At 42.9% G+C, this 13266-nt stretch overlaps 2 protein-coding genes across 6 annotated transcripts; both read right to left on the bottom strand.

Annotated features, from left to right (window-relative positions):
• Positions 1–2863: 2863 nt before the first annotated feature.
• LOC135609837 (protein BUNDLE SHEATH DEFECTIVE 2, chloroplastic-like) lies at positions 2864–5985 on the bottom strand. Of its 5 annotated transcripts, none has more exons than XM_065103543.1 (3): positions 5727–5975; positions 5555–5624; positions 2864–4162 (listed from the first exon to the last, which is right to left on the bottom strand). In XM_065103543.1, exons 1-3 carry the CDS (start codon positions 5883–5885, stop codon positions 4077–4079), a joined length of 315 nt encoding a protein of 104 aa, XP_064959615.1. In that variant the 5' UTR covers positions 5886–5975; the 3' UTR covers positions 2864–4076. The 5 variants fall into 5 exon arrangements, with proteins under 5 accessions (XP_064959615.1, XP_064959605.1, XP_064959623.1 ...); XM_065103533.1 differs by lacking the exon at positions 2864–4162 and adding an exon at positions 4197–5274 and having other exon boundaries at positions 5555–5627; positions 5727–5985; XM_065103551.1 differs by lacking the exon at positions 2864–4162 and adding an exon at positions 4197–5279 and having other exon boundaries at positions 5555–5627; positions 5727–5978.
• A 3511-nt stretch (positions 5986–9496) lies between these two features.
• On the bottom strand, positions 9497–12255 carry LOC135613385 (indole-3-pyruvate monooxygenase YUCCA2-like). Its single transcript, XM_065110413.1, has 4 exons — positions 11161–12255; positions 10173–10421; positions 9971–10093; positions 9497–9879 (listed from the first exon to the last, which is right to left on the bottom strand). The coding sequence occupies exons 1-4, from the start codon at positions 11908–11910 to the stop codon at positions 9676–9678; spliced, it is 1326 nt and encodes a 441-aa protein (XP_064966485.1). The 5' UTR covers positions 11911–12255; the 3' UTR covers positions 9497–9675.
• Between the last annotated feature and the right edge of the window lie 1011 nt (positions 12256–13266).

The raw sequence follows: 13266 nt of genomic DNA, 5'->3' as shown, positions 1-13266 counted from the left end.
TAAACGACCCAATTTATGAGCAAAAATTGCACTAACAGTAGAACATAAGTAATGTTATTAACAACATGGGTTTCATGACATTCATTATATACGATGCCTTGCCTCCATTAGAAGCCACCTCCACCGAGAAAGCTCCCTCTGATGATCGCCGGCACACTGGACTCGTTGCACAGGCACTCAACCTTCCACTCTGGCACCGCCTCGTTCGCCACCTGCTCGATCTTCCCGGGCCGGCGAGACGCCGAGCCACTCGACCCCTCCTTCGTTTCATTCTGCCCGGTGTTTCCCTTGGTACTCACCTTGCCCACCTCCTGTACTGCCACGGAAGACGGCTCCTTCGCGTTGCTCATCTCTAAGTCCTTTGGATTTGCTCTCTCTCTCTCTCTCTCTAACTGAGAATTTGGATGATTGTTTGAGAAAAGTCGTCTTTTTTCATTAATCTGTTAATGTATATATACATATACATATTATATATAAAGGGTATATATAATATACATTGCATGATAAGTACGTGATCTGAGCAACTATCTAAAAATAAAATAAAAACATAATTGGAATATATTTCTTAAATTTTAATTTTTAAATTTCATATTTATGGATCGAACAAAAGCAAATCAGTTTTTGGTTAAGTTGGGTTAAAATAAGGAATTAATGTGGCTCAATTAAATGATTTATAATTTTAAATAATTTAATATATATTTTATTTTTAAATGAATCGAATCAAAATCTTAGTCCGATAGAATCGTACAATAAAATTTTATTAAATTAGGCTTATATTATTTGTGAAATTGACATTGGAATTGTGGAATTCAATACCCAAAGAAATTTTGTAAAATCGGCTCTATTTGATCTAAACCAATTAACTGAATCCAAGAATATTATCCTTAAAATTAAATTATTTATAATTGGGTCAAACAAATTCTAGATTGTTTCGATTCGATCCGATTTGAATATTCCTAGATTGGATATATGACAAAGGAGATTGATCATGTTTAAATGGAAGTTCATAAACACATTTAAGCAACTATTTAAGCAACACATTGATACATGACAAAGGAGATGGAGTATGATAAAGAAAAATACATCATTTAAGCAACCATTTAAAAATCAAATAAATTTATAGTTGATGATTGCATTACTTGTTTGTGTGATGATCACCTTCCAATCTTACCGGATACATGACCAAAAGATTGATTGCATGAGCTTTCCCTGTGTTTGTCATGTTATTAAAGTGTTTTGTTTCATGATTTCTTGATTACTTACTAATAACACATCCTAAAATGTGTGGAAGACATATTCGGACAAGAGTTTGGTGAATACGTAACAACATACGTATACCATACCGTAAAATGGCACAACATCGTACGACGACATGGATTTCTACGTAACTTGACATACGACACACCTTATGCGATGCTGGAAGAGAAGATGAGAATACATGGCATAACATACGACGACGCTGGAGCATACAGCACCGTCTCCGAGCTCGCTCAACACATACGCCTTTTGTTTGGCACCATCAGAAGCAGCCTCCGATGAGCAAGCTGCCTCTTATGATCACCGGCACGCCGTACTCGGAGCAGAGGCACTTCACCTTCCACTCCGGCACCGTCTCGTTCCTCGCCCGCTCCATCCTCGGCAGGCGGCGAGACGCAGAGCCGCTCGACCCATCCTCCTCCTTCCGGTGCTGCATCTGCTTCACCTTCACCGCCTCCTGTGGCACAGAGGAAGACATCTCCCAGCTCCCTCCCAGTGGAGTGTATAGGATGGCTTCACTTTCCTCTCGCTCTCACACACTATCTATCTATCTCTCTTACCAATCTATGCCTGCAACTACAGATATAGAACGAGGAGGGGTTGGAAGAGATAAAAAGCTCAGAAACAAGAGCGTCACTGTAGAAAAGATTAATGTAATAGGGACAAAAGGCATCTCAGCTTGTGGCACGAAGCACCAACGCCGACACGGTTGGGTAAGGCGAGGAGATACCTTTGTGCACCGTGCACATAAAGCGAATGTCACGTCGGTATTCGTACGCACAGCAACATCTCTTTCACTCGCCCCCACCCACCGAAATATTCCTCTTAAAAGTCGTTGATTCATCAGCAAATCTTGTGATGAGGATAAAAACATATCAAAACACTTATCATAATTACATTATTAGGGTTTAGAGATTATGACAAGTAGAAGCAGAAACAAACAACAAGCACGTCACTGTGATTCATTATTTATTTATGTTTGGATGGGCATGCTTGTAAGCTTCCTATTAATTGTGCTTCTAAGCATCATCTTGGAGTGATATTGATGTCTTCCGAGCTGACGTAAAATGAAAACCAAATTAAAAATACTATTAGAAAGAAAAATAACCTTACAAAGAAAGACAAGTGATATCAACTCCTTATAATAAAATGTAAAAGAGGATGAAAAAAAGACCAACTCCTTATTATAATAAAAAAAAGACCTTTCCTGAAGATATTATGTGTGGATGATTGTATAAGTTTAGAGGAGATATTTATTTATATTTATTTATATTTTAAAATTAATTAACTAACAATGTAAGATAATTATTGAAAATAATCTTCCCGTGATGTTCTTAATTGATTGGATCTTGATACCTGCTTGTAGATCGTCATGAGATCTTTGCAACCATATATTATACTCCTCAAATACTTATATATTTTGAAAGATTTAAGGTTTGAAAGTAGGCTCCTTGATTAAGTTTATTTAGTTTTTTTTTCCTAAGATTGACTTGATCAATTCTTTTATAAAAGTCTTCTCCTTCTTGTTCTAAGTTAAGAGTATATATATGCAAACATGTGTTAGCATTTCACAAATGTACATGTCTTCCCACATCAACTTCTAATGTTAAGTAAACAACATACAGTAGTAGTAGGCTTTGCAAATGAATTGGTAATTGTTAAAATACATAAGTGGATCTAATTAAGCAGAAGATTCAAATGCCTCCCACAAAGATTCAGGCAAACTAAGTCCAATGCTCAACAAGGGAAACCTAGATTTTTCGATAAGCAGTAATCACAACATGACCATTGGGCATCTTGACAAGTTATCCACTAGTTTCATCGAATGTGCTCATAAAGCCACCTAAAAAGCCAGCACCATTGCAGTTCCCACATAGGATCTCCTTCTTACCTCTGCAAAGGTAACCAGAATAAGCACCAGCAACTCATAAACTTCGCTACTATATGCAACTCACTTGTCAGAAAAATTAGACACGAGATTTATTTCTCTTCGGTTTTAGGCTATCGAACACCTGAAAATTTACTAATTTTACGTCCTTAAGGTGTAGCAAACAATATAAAAAATATAGGGATAAACAGAGCAGGATAATCTTAGACATATGGAAATGAAATCTGGACATGAAACTTGTCATTGAAGTCTGAGGCACCCAACACCTCTATCCTAAAACCTAAGATTCAGCCTACAACTATGAAAAGGTAAAGCTAGATTCTAGTAAGGCAAATTTAGTGCAAGCATAGTCCTGAGAATGCTAAACTTATGATTCAGTCATAAGCTAGTTCAGTTCAACTCATGTCATGGTAAAGACTGACACACATCTCTTATTAATTAAGGATAGGTATTATGGCTGTATGCAAAAAGAGGTAATCCAGATTGGAGGTGATGCCAAAAATGATATTCTGCAGAAACCCTATCACTGCATCTGGTATGATTTTCAATCACCAAAGAGGGTAAAGAGTTTTGAACTGTTTCTTAAGTTGCCTTACTGTTTTAAATTGATCTCCGTATGCAGCTTACCTCAAGATCTGCACATGATATGATTAGGTTATAAATTCTCTCTTCCAAAATGATCATTACCAAATAGTAAAATTTCTTCTGTTGTCAAACACCAAACTCAGTCAATATTATGATCCATCAATCTTTTTTTATCTGTTTCATCTGCTAAATTCACAAGTTTACTATACAACTCGCAAGCACCATTCATTCTAATCATGCAAGCAATTCAAGGTCTAAAGTTATAAAATATTCTCTTTTCATCAATGCTCCTGCAATTATCCACAAGTGCAAGAGAAAGCTGCTCATATGCTAGAAGTAAATATATTTAATCAACTACTAACCTGCAAAGCCAACACGATGCTCCAGCTTTAAATCGACCATTGAAGTGATCAACAGAGTTCACACCGGTGCCTTGGCATTGCGTGCATAGTTTTGCACCCGTTGGTCCAAAAGAAAAAGGCATAAGAAGTTAGCATCCGAATATACCAGTGGTGAACCAAATAATACTAAAACCAGTATTAACAGATGCCTTAAGCGAGGGAAAATAAAAATAACTACGCTGGTCTTGGTTCAGTGCAAAAATGTAAATAGACAACAAAACTCAGCATCCTAGCCATAGTCCTCCTAATATAATGGAATACAAGCAAAACCTCCCCACAATTTATATTTGAGGCCATAACTTGTAACTACACCGATCACATGTTTGTTGGATATGCTGCATTCTTGGTGCAAAACAGATAAACGGATATCATGCATCCTTGCCACAAAAAACAAAGAAAAAAACAAAAAACAAAAGAGAATAATAAAGAAATAATGTATATAGCATCTGTAATCTCAATGGCATAAAAGTTACAATATCTCTGCCATCTTAGTTATCTCTGCACCTAAGTTAGACATTATTTAACAAAAAACCAGGAGAAAGATCAAGTAGATGCAGATCCACTTGCTCATACATTTGCTTGGATTTTGGAATATTCACTGGTGCAAAGGCATGACTTCACATGGCTAATGGACAGATGCACCTTTGGCTTTCAAGAGGGAAATAATCAGAATAACATGTCCACCAAGAGCATTCAGATGACTCGAGAGATATATATGAGTTGAATTTAATCCAAGCTCAGTTAGCATATCTTATCTAACACAAAGTTCAGATTTGATGTTGTATAAAGCCGATTATGTCAGAATATGTTAAGACTTGTCAGTCTGGTATAAATGAAAAGGTAAAAGCGAAGAGCAAGACATATATAACTTGGTTCATAGCTTACTAGCTTAAGCTTAAGTCTTTCATTTATTGTGTTGTCTATTTATTGGACTCCCAACAAGACTATTTCCCCAAAAAAATTAATCAAGAAATGAGATCTAACAAGGTATTTAAGCTGTAATGGCAAATATTCCCCACGCACATCATCATAGGCCGCGGAAAAAATTTGTCAGTACCACTAGGACCTCTCTTAAAGAAATCCGGTTGTCCCCTTGTTCATATTTGGCCAACTTGGGCACAGAATCTGGAGCTAATTGGACTACTGTTCTACAACCACACACCAAAATAATAAATTAATCATAATCATAATCATAATCATAATCATAATCATAATCAATAGAAGCAAGATGTATCTTCTAAATAAGTTAGCTATACTCAAACGGATACAACTAGTGCTAGTACTAGCCATACTTCAAATGCTCACATGCTCTGCATCAGGACAATTAATGAAGCAACAGGAAGTAGTAAAAAAACGTTTTTTAAGGAGAAATCATACATCCAATATCAAAGCAAATTAGATTAATCATGGGGTGATCACTCACCATTCCCATCACAATCAGCGCAGACGATGCTGTTTCGTTTCGTGCCACTATTAGTACTGCTTTCAGTAGCCTGCTAAGGAAAAAGACCAACAATTACACATATCGAAGCAATTCTGAGATTAAGCGAAAGAAGCTCAATTGGAATCGAGGGATCCATCAGATGGGCGCTCACCTTAACCCTGAGGGGCTGGAACCTCGAGACCGCACCATGGTGAGTGGGGTTTGGGAAGGGGAGATTGGACTTGGGAGATAGACCAGAAGTGGAGCTAGAAGCCTTGGACGGAGAGGTGATGGAGTTGACGGCGGAGGTGAAGCACACGATGCTCGCCATGCGAACGGAGGAGGAACGAGGAGAGGATAAGGATTTGGTGGTGGGCACCGATTAGGGGTTTGGCGCAGGGAACGATGAGGCTGGTGGCAAGGTGACGTGTAACCCACTGCTTCGTTACACCTTGACTCACCTTGCTTGTGATTGAATTTTATGGAAGCGAAAGTGGGCCCCAAGTCATCCTTAGGCAGGTACGAGATTCGGGTACCAAATAATGAGGTGGACAAAAAGATTGCATTCGGGGCCGTAGTGGCCTCGACATTACCTTGGTTTTGATTGAAGAATTTGGTGGGCCCCAGAGTACATAAGGCAGGTAACCCAACGGGTAACGTAAAATAAGGTGGAAGAAAACTATTGCATTTGGATCACCACTGCGGTCGTTGGGTTGGGTTGGGTTGGGTTTTCTTGAATTGGGCTTTTAGGCCTGAGAGTATGTGATCCAAAATATTTAAGCTTAATTTAGTGGAATTATACCTATTTAGCCATATAAATCTATATACCGATTTAGTCATAGAAAGCCCACTAGTGGGCTTTTAGGAGGGAGAGAGGAAGGAGAAATCCACTACAGTCCCAGCAAGAGTGAAGGTGGATGGAGTTTTCCCCTTCAGCTACCAACACTAAACACTATCTTTGGACTGCCATGCCAAAGCTGCAGAAAAGAAGAAGACACTTCTCCTCTAGTAGATGGTGATGGATGGACTGGTTATGTAAACCGTGGGACCTGTCAGCTCAAATGGCATGGCAATGAAGCACCATAACAAGCCCAACAAAGAAGCAGAAAAGCTCTGTGAGTGCTCTAGTGGCAGCTCCATTGCAGCTTGCTGAGCTCAGGGGTTCGAGGAAGACACCACCCCTTGAGTGATGAGCTTATCCTCATGTAGAGTTTTCCAAAAGTTTAGGGGTCACCATATAATAGTTGTACGAAGCATATCTGGGCAATAAGATTCGTCCTGCACGATCTGTCATCCACCCATTCACCCAGATTCCGGAGAGGATCGACATGGGCGCAAAGCTTCTGGCATCCTGGCTGGCCAAAATGTAGCTCCCCATGGCTAAAGATTCCATCATGAGACCTCTCATGAGTGTGGTGGATGGGCTACAGGTTGGGAGCGGCACTGACAATGGGCGAGGAGTAGGAAGATGAAATGAAGATGTTGTGGGGGATGGGGTCAGTCAGGTGGGCAGGGACGAGCTTGCTGCAGCAAGAGACTACAGGCAGTGGCAACATATGGGTGCATGTCTGAGGTAAGTGTTGATGTTGGAACGCAATGAGCCTCCACCTTCCATTTGAGTTGTCCATGGTCGGTGGTCCTGCTGACATTCATCATTTCTGCAGACCCCCCCCCCCCTCTGAGGTTGTATTGCTCACTCAAACTGAAGAAAGGCCACCTCCTTAAATTCCGTTCCGCACACAAACCAATGGCTGCAGAATATATATATATACATATATATGGGGACCTCCCGAGAGCATTTTGTCTGATAGATGGCAAGATGAGCGTGGAGGCTTTTGGATATTCCAGATTCTCTTCTTCTGTCCTCAAACTCATCATCTCAGTCGAGAACTCTTCAGCTCTTTATATATACCCTCAACCTTTTCGAGCTGGATTCAAACCGTAGATACGTTATGCGGATGCTTCAACTCTCCTCACATTTCTACTTCGAACCACAGTTCATTAATATCAAATCTATCCATACACTATACGTTTTTTTATCTTCTTGTCTTTTTCAAGTATGCCATAAAACCCTTATCTAACTTCATGCCTAGGAAGATATCCTTGACGAGTGAGTGAGTGAGTGAGTGCAACTCATTAGGAAGATGCGACCCACGGGGGAGATTCTATATTCCTGCTAGATTCCCTGGCTATCATTTTAGGAGGTGAATAAGAAGCGGCCAAAACTGTTGATGATGGCAGTGAATTAAGTACCTTTCATGCCAGTGAATCACCTCTTAGGAGGCAGTAGACACTGCCTCGTTGCATGCCCTTCTTTACGATGGCAGTGGATCATCTTTCCCTCCTCTCTCGATCTCGCACTGTTGATGAGAGAGACAACAGACTGACGACGCTGTCCCTGTTTCTTTCTTGCCGCAGTAGTCGCATGAAGTGGAAGAGAGAAAGAGGGAGAGCGAGAGAGAGAGAGAGAGAGAGAGAGAACGCAGTGAAAAACAGATGCGTGATCTATCGGTTTCCGTGGGCAGGCAATGCAACAACACTTTGGAAGAGGGTATGATGAAAGTGACGAGCAGACGCTCACATATCCTTGGCTTAATGCAGTAACACGTGTGCAGTCTCGGAATTACCCAGGCCATGTCATTGCATGGAAGTGGGGCGGCCTCTTACGTAGGTTGAGGTTATTTTCTCCCTGTAACAGTGAGACTAACGTTGGTAATGGCGAACAACGAGGCTGGCCAGTAAAAGCAATCGAGTAGCTCAGTGCCACTTGTTCGCCCTGCATGTGTCAGGGGACCCATTCACCACTCACTCCTCCAAACACCAAAAGCTGTAGCCACCGCATGCACTCTCTGGAACAGCAGAACTGGAGGAGACTGCCACTTTTTGGTAGCTTGCACAACCCCAACATGGGACTTTGATCCCTTCCTATGCTAATCTCTGCTCTTATCTTCTTCTTCTTCTTCTGTAATGCTGATCGGATACTGAAGAAGAAGAAGAGAAGCAGCTAGCTGGGTGATGCAAATAGATTCGGTTCCAACTTGTTTAAGCTGGCATGACAGCCGTAAGATCACTTGGATTGTGTTGCTGGAAGTACAAAAAGCGAGGTGGATCGAGGAGACGGGACCGATTCCGAATCCGGCGGTGACAGAGGGATCCCACCCATTTGTGGGGGGCGTCGATGGAGCTCTTTCGGGAGCCCCAGCCCTGTGGTTTCCCTGTTCATTTGTAGGTATATCACTGTACTCGGGACCGCCACTTTCCTTCTTCCCTCAATCATTTTTGCCTCCGCTTCTCACATGGTATCGACTCCCTTAGTGGATCGATGTAGCTGGTCAAGTTACGTCTCTCACTTTTATTCCTATTTCTTCCTCCCTCCCTCCCTCCCTCTCAGTACTTAAAGGTGGAAACAAAGATGATGATAGTGATCGTCATCATCTGCAACTCGGTGCGAGACCAACCGTAGCCGTCTCGAGGTAAGGCATGAGTCTCCATGAGCGAGTTCCTTTGACCTCCGCTTGTGCGGTCGGTCGACGATGTCGGGCGTTGCTTGCTTCGGCCTTAACAATCACCAAGCAGTCAAAGGGGTTCGAAAGGTACGGGAGCAGGCAACTAGCTGGAAAGTTTCATGGAAGAGTTCGTATGTGCAGGATATGGACAAACAGAGTATTACGTCTGTAATCTTATCTACAGTTCGTCGAATGGTGGAGGGGGCATTGAGATCCTTTTCCCAACCTCATGAAGCAGTAGTGGTGGTCCTCGAGATAGGAACCTCTCCGGTCAATATGATTTCTTTTTTGGGGTTGGGGGGGGCGGAGGGGTTCATAATAAGCACGAGTCGCATCTGCCACAATATGATAAGAGCCTTGCCCAAACCCTAGATCGCAAGAAGGAGAAGAAGAGAGATTCGAATTCTCCTCTCTGTTACTGGTACTCCCATTTCCTTTTAAGAACAATATCAACTCAAAGTCGAAAAATGGCAATATATATGTCTGTACAAGATTACTAGTGAAAGCATAGCGCTCCTCATCTTTACCACACAGCTTCTCCATCAATCCAAACGCAACTCAAACCAATCGATGGTGGACAACCCTAGACCTACTGTTACGTCATGCTTATCGTGTTCATGGACATGCGAAAATCATTATCTTCTTCAGCTCAGCTTTCCAGCATTGTTCGATATCTTGAGCGATCCTTCTTGCGTCCAGCGACGCACCAAGCAAGCCTCGTTTCGTGAATCCAACGGCGTATAGCCCTCTCTCCCCTTTCCAGCCGTCGGGGAAGGGTCTTCTCGGCAGTCCATCATTCTCTGAGAACAACTCCTTCTCCTGCCAAACGAATACCATGTCATCTTGTGCTCTTAATTCTTCGGATGGAAGATCTCATGCTCTCTTTTCCCCAACAAAATGCATGTTATACCTTGAGCCAAAGAGGTACATTGCTCTTGTAGCCGGTCGCTAAGATTACGGCATCGAATCGATCTGCTCCACCGTCCACAAACTCTGCTCCATGTTCTAAGAGCTTCTTTACACCCGGTCGCACCTGCATTGCGTGTAGACCATCAAACAACTGGGAGGAGAAATCAAATGATGCGGTGGTTCTCTTTTGATAGATAACGAACCTTGATGTCTCCAGATTTGATCCTTGCAAGTGTTCCGACATCGAGGACTGGGGTCTTGCCGGAGAGTGACTTGAGCTCAAGGGGCCCGACCTGGGGCCGCGGTAGCCCAAACCTGGCCGTGTCACCCAACATGAGGCGGGCAAGGAGCAGCAGTAATCGATCCACCATCCGCACCGGGAGCCACTTCAGAAGCCACATGGACAGCCCGAAAGTGGAGCTGCCGAGCATCTCCCGGGGCAGGATGTGCACCTGCACACGATAGAATAACCCCCAAAAGAGATCAAAAAGAGGTGGAGGATTGAGATGGAATGAGTTGTGCATGAATTGTCTATAGCGTTAGCTGCATGCATCTTTTTCGGCCACACACACGCGCGCACACGAGCTGGGTGCACACTCTGCATCCTTGCCATGGCGATGCATGCAGAGCAAGTTCCATTGTTTTCTCTTGGCAGTAAGTACATGGTCAACTGGGACCCTTGGATTTGTTTGTTCATTTGGTCCAAGACACTCAGCAATTTGGGCAGCCAAAGCAGTGGAGGTGGACATTAAAGGAAGTGGGAGTGAACTCCGCGTGGGGAGTGAGAAAAGACAGACAGACAAACCTGCGTGTAGAATCCATCTTTCTTCGCATGCCAAAGAATAGCTTTCTAAAACTACTAATTTAACGTGCTGATTTGTGTTTGTCCTGTGAAGTCCAATCACAAGCGCAAGTGCAACACGTTCGCTTGTCGTTTTACTCTGTTGTCGATGTGTGATAATGGCAATAGCGATCACTTCGATGGCAGAGTCAAAAGGATAAAAGAAAGATAACGTGGTAATTAATTGACTAACAATAAATCAAATCTATGCTCTTCTGTGATGATAGATAGCTAGCGGACCTTAAAAGTGCAATGAGAAGCTGGGATTTTTGGAGGTGGGAATTCTTGGACACAAAGATGCATGTAACAGTGAGATCGAGTCTACGCTATGAAGGCAGTAAATAACTCACGGAGTCTCTGACGACGATGGAAGGATGGGCAGTGTTGTTGCAGAGGTCCAAGCAGACCTCCATCCCCGAGTTGCCGCACCCCACCACGAGCACCCTCTTGTCGCGGAACGCGTCGCCGCTCTTGTACAGGCTCGTGTGCAGGATGGGCCCTTTGAAGTCCTCGGCCCCGTCGAAATCCGGCCAGACCGCCTCCGCGTTCTCCCCTGTGGCCACCACTAACCACCGACACAGGTACTCCCGCTTGTCCTCCTTGCCGCCCATCGCCACCGCCTTCACTCTCCAGAAGCCGAGGGCCCCGTCGTACTCTGCGCTGGTGACGGTCTCATTGAAGCGAGGCCGGATGTCGAACTCTCGCGCGTAGGCCTCGAGGTACGCCACGAACTGCTGCTTCGTGGGGTACGTCGGGAACGAGGAGGGAAACGGCATCAGGGGGAGCTCGCAGAAGTGCTTCGGGAGGTGGAGGTGAAGGCGGTCGTACGTCTTGAGCTGCCAGAGCGAGGCGATGCAGTTGGACCGCTCGAGGACGACGCTGGGGATTCCTTTCGCCTTGAGGCAAGCGGCGACAGCCAACCCCGACGGCCCGCCGCCGATGACGATCGACCCCGGGATCCAAACGCACTTCTCAGCCTTTGCGGCGATCACCAGAGGCTTCATCAATACGTCGCAACTGTTCCCCGAGCTGTCCTTGCGGTGATCGTAGAAGAACGGATCATGAACTCGTTTACATTCAGCTTCTCGCCACCAATCCATGAAGCAAAAAGGTTTGAAGCTGCCGCAGAGCTTGCTAATATTGATCTGGAGAAGAGTAGGCTCGGTAATACTAGTGGTGAGCACAGGAAGCAAGAAAGATCCTTTTCATAAGGATTCTAATGTTCCCGGACTAAGAAGAAGTAGGATAGAGATGAGAGAGAGGAGATGTAGAAAACATCGGATCTTGCTTTCTTTTCTCCTCGTATGTACCGCTGGTGCTTAGCAAATCTTGGAGAAGGATTCTTTCTTTCGCTCGTCCAAAAAGGGACTTCTCCTGATGCTACAGGAAACCCTAATCCATGTGCCCTCCACAAGCTCCGGGGAAGGAGATGGAGAAGCTGGGAAGAGAGAGAGAGAGAGAGAGAGAGAGAGAGAGAGAGAGGTGGAACAAAGTGAAGAGCGAGTGGTATTTATATAAGCATTTGGCCAAGTGTTGGAAGACTTTGCTCGCAAAGGGGACATTTGGAGGTGTGGCATCTCCAACTGCTCATTATCACTATCATCATTGGATTTAGATGTGATGCACACAACTTACCACATGAGAGCATCTGTTGCTTTTGGGGATGGAATTTTTCTTTATGTGGGTTTTACTAACTTATCTACATCATCATCATCATCTTGATTCTTTGTTGTCGAAGATCTAAGATTGATTTACGAGGATCTAATAAATTTATTATTATTAATTTTAATTTAATTATTTTGATCAATGATTTTGATTTAGGATCTTAATAAACGATATGATATAGTATTAAGATATGATGGGAGACTCAAATAGAAAAAGACTGTCGGAGTAAGAAGACTTATACATTGAGGGTTATAGCTCATATACATCGTACTAGGATTTTATTTAGACTATACTGAACTTGAATGGTGGAGATTTTAATACCTCCAACTAATTTTCACTTCAATGAAGTTGATAAATCAATTAACCCATTAAACTTAGGTCGAAGATGATTAATATATATAATATATTAAATATTTAAAGAGAAATAATTTTACCGAGGTTCGGAACAAATTTCCAAATACCATTACCATAGATCACAATTACTAGAACAATTTTTTTTTAATGAGTAACTAACAGCACTATCTTAGTGTTGCTTGGAGTGGCCTACAAAGCTCACTTAAGTTTCTAAGAAGGAAATTAAATCTATTGTGATGTTAGTAGATCAAGCACAAAGTTTGTAGATTCGAAGTGATGGAACAATTTCCAGACAGGATCAGACAATGAGCTGCAGGCCTTTTCCTCCCCCCATTGTCGTCTAAAGCTTGCAATCCGTACTCCTCGAAGAAAACAAAACATTTGCATCAATAAGATGGCTCCAAATCTAAAGTGAGAAGAATCAAAGCAAAGTGTGG

The sequence above is a fragment of the Musa acuminata genome, chromosome BXJ1-2 (assembly GCF_036884655.1).
Source record: "Musa acuminata AAA Group cultivar baxijiao chromosome BXJ1-2, Cavendish_Baxijiao_AAA, whole genome shotgun sequence".
Taxonomy (NCBI): Eukaryota; Viridiplantae; Streptophyta; class Magnoliopsida; order Zingiberales; family Musaceae; genus Musa; species Musa acuminata.
Note: the sequence above shows the minus strand (reverse complement) of the source record. Positions and strands in the feature narration are given on the sequence as shown.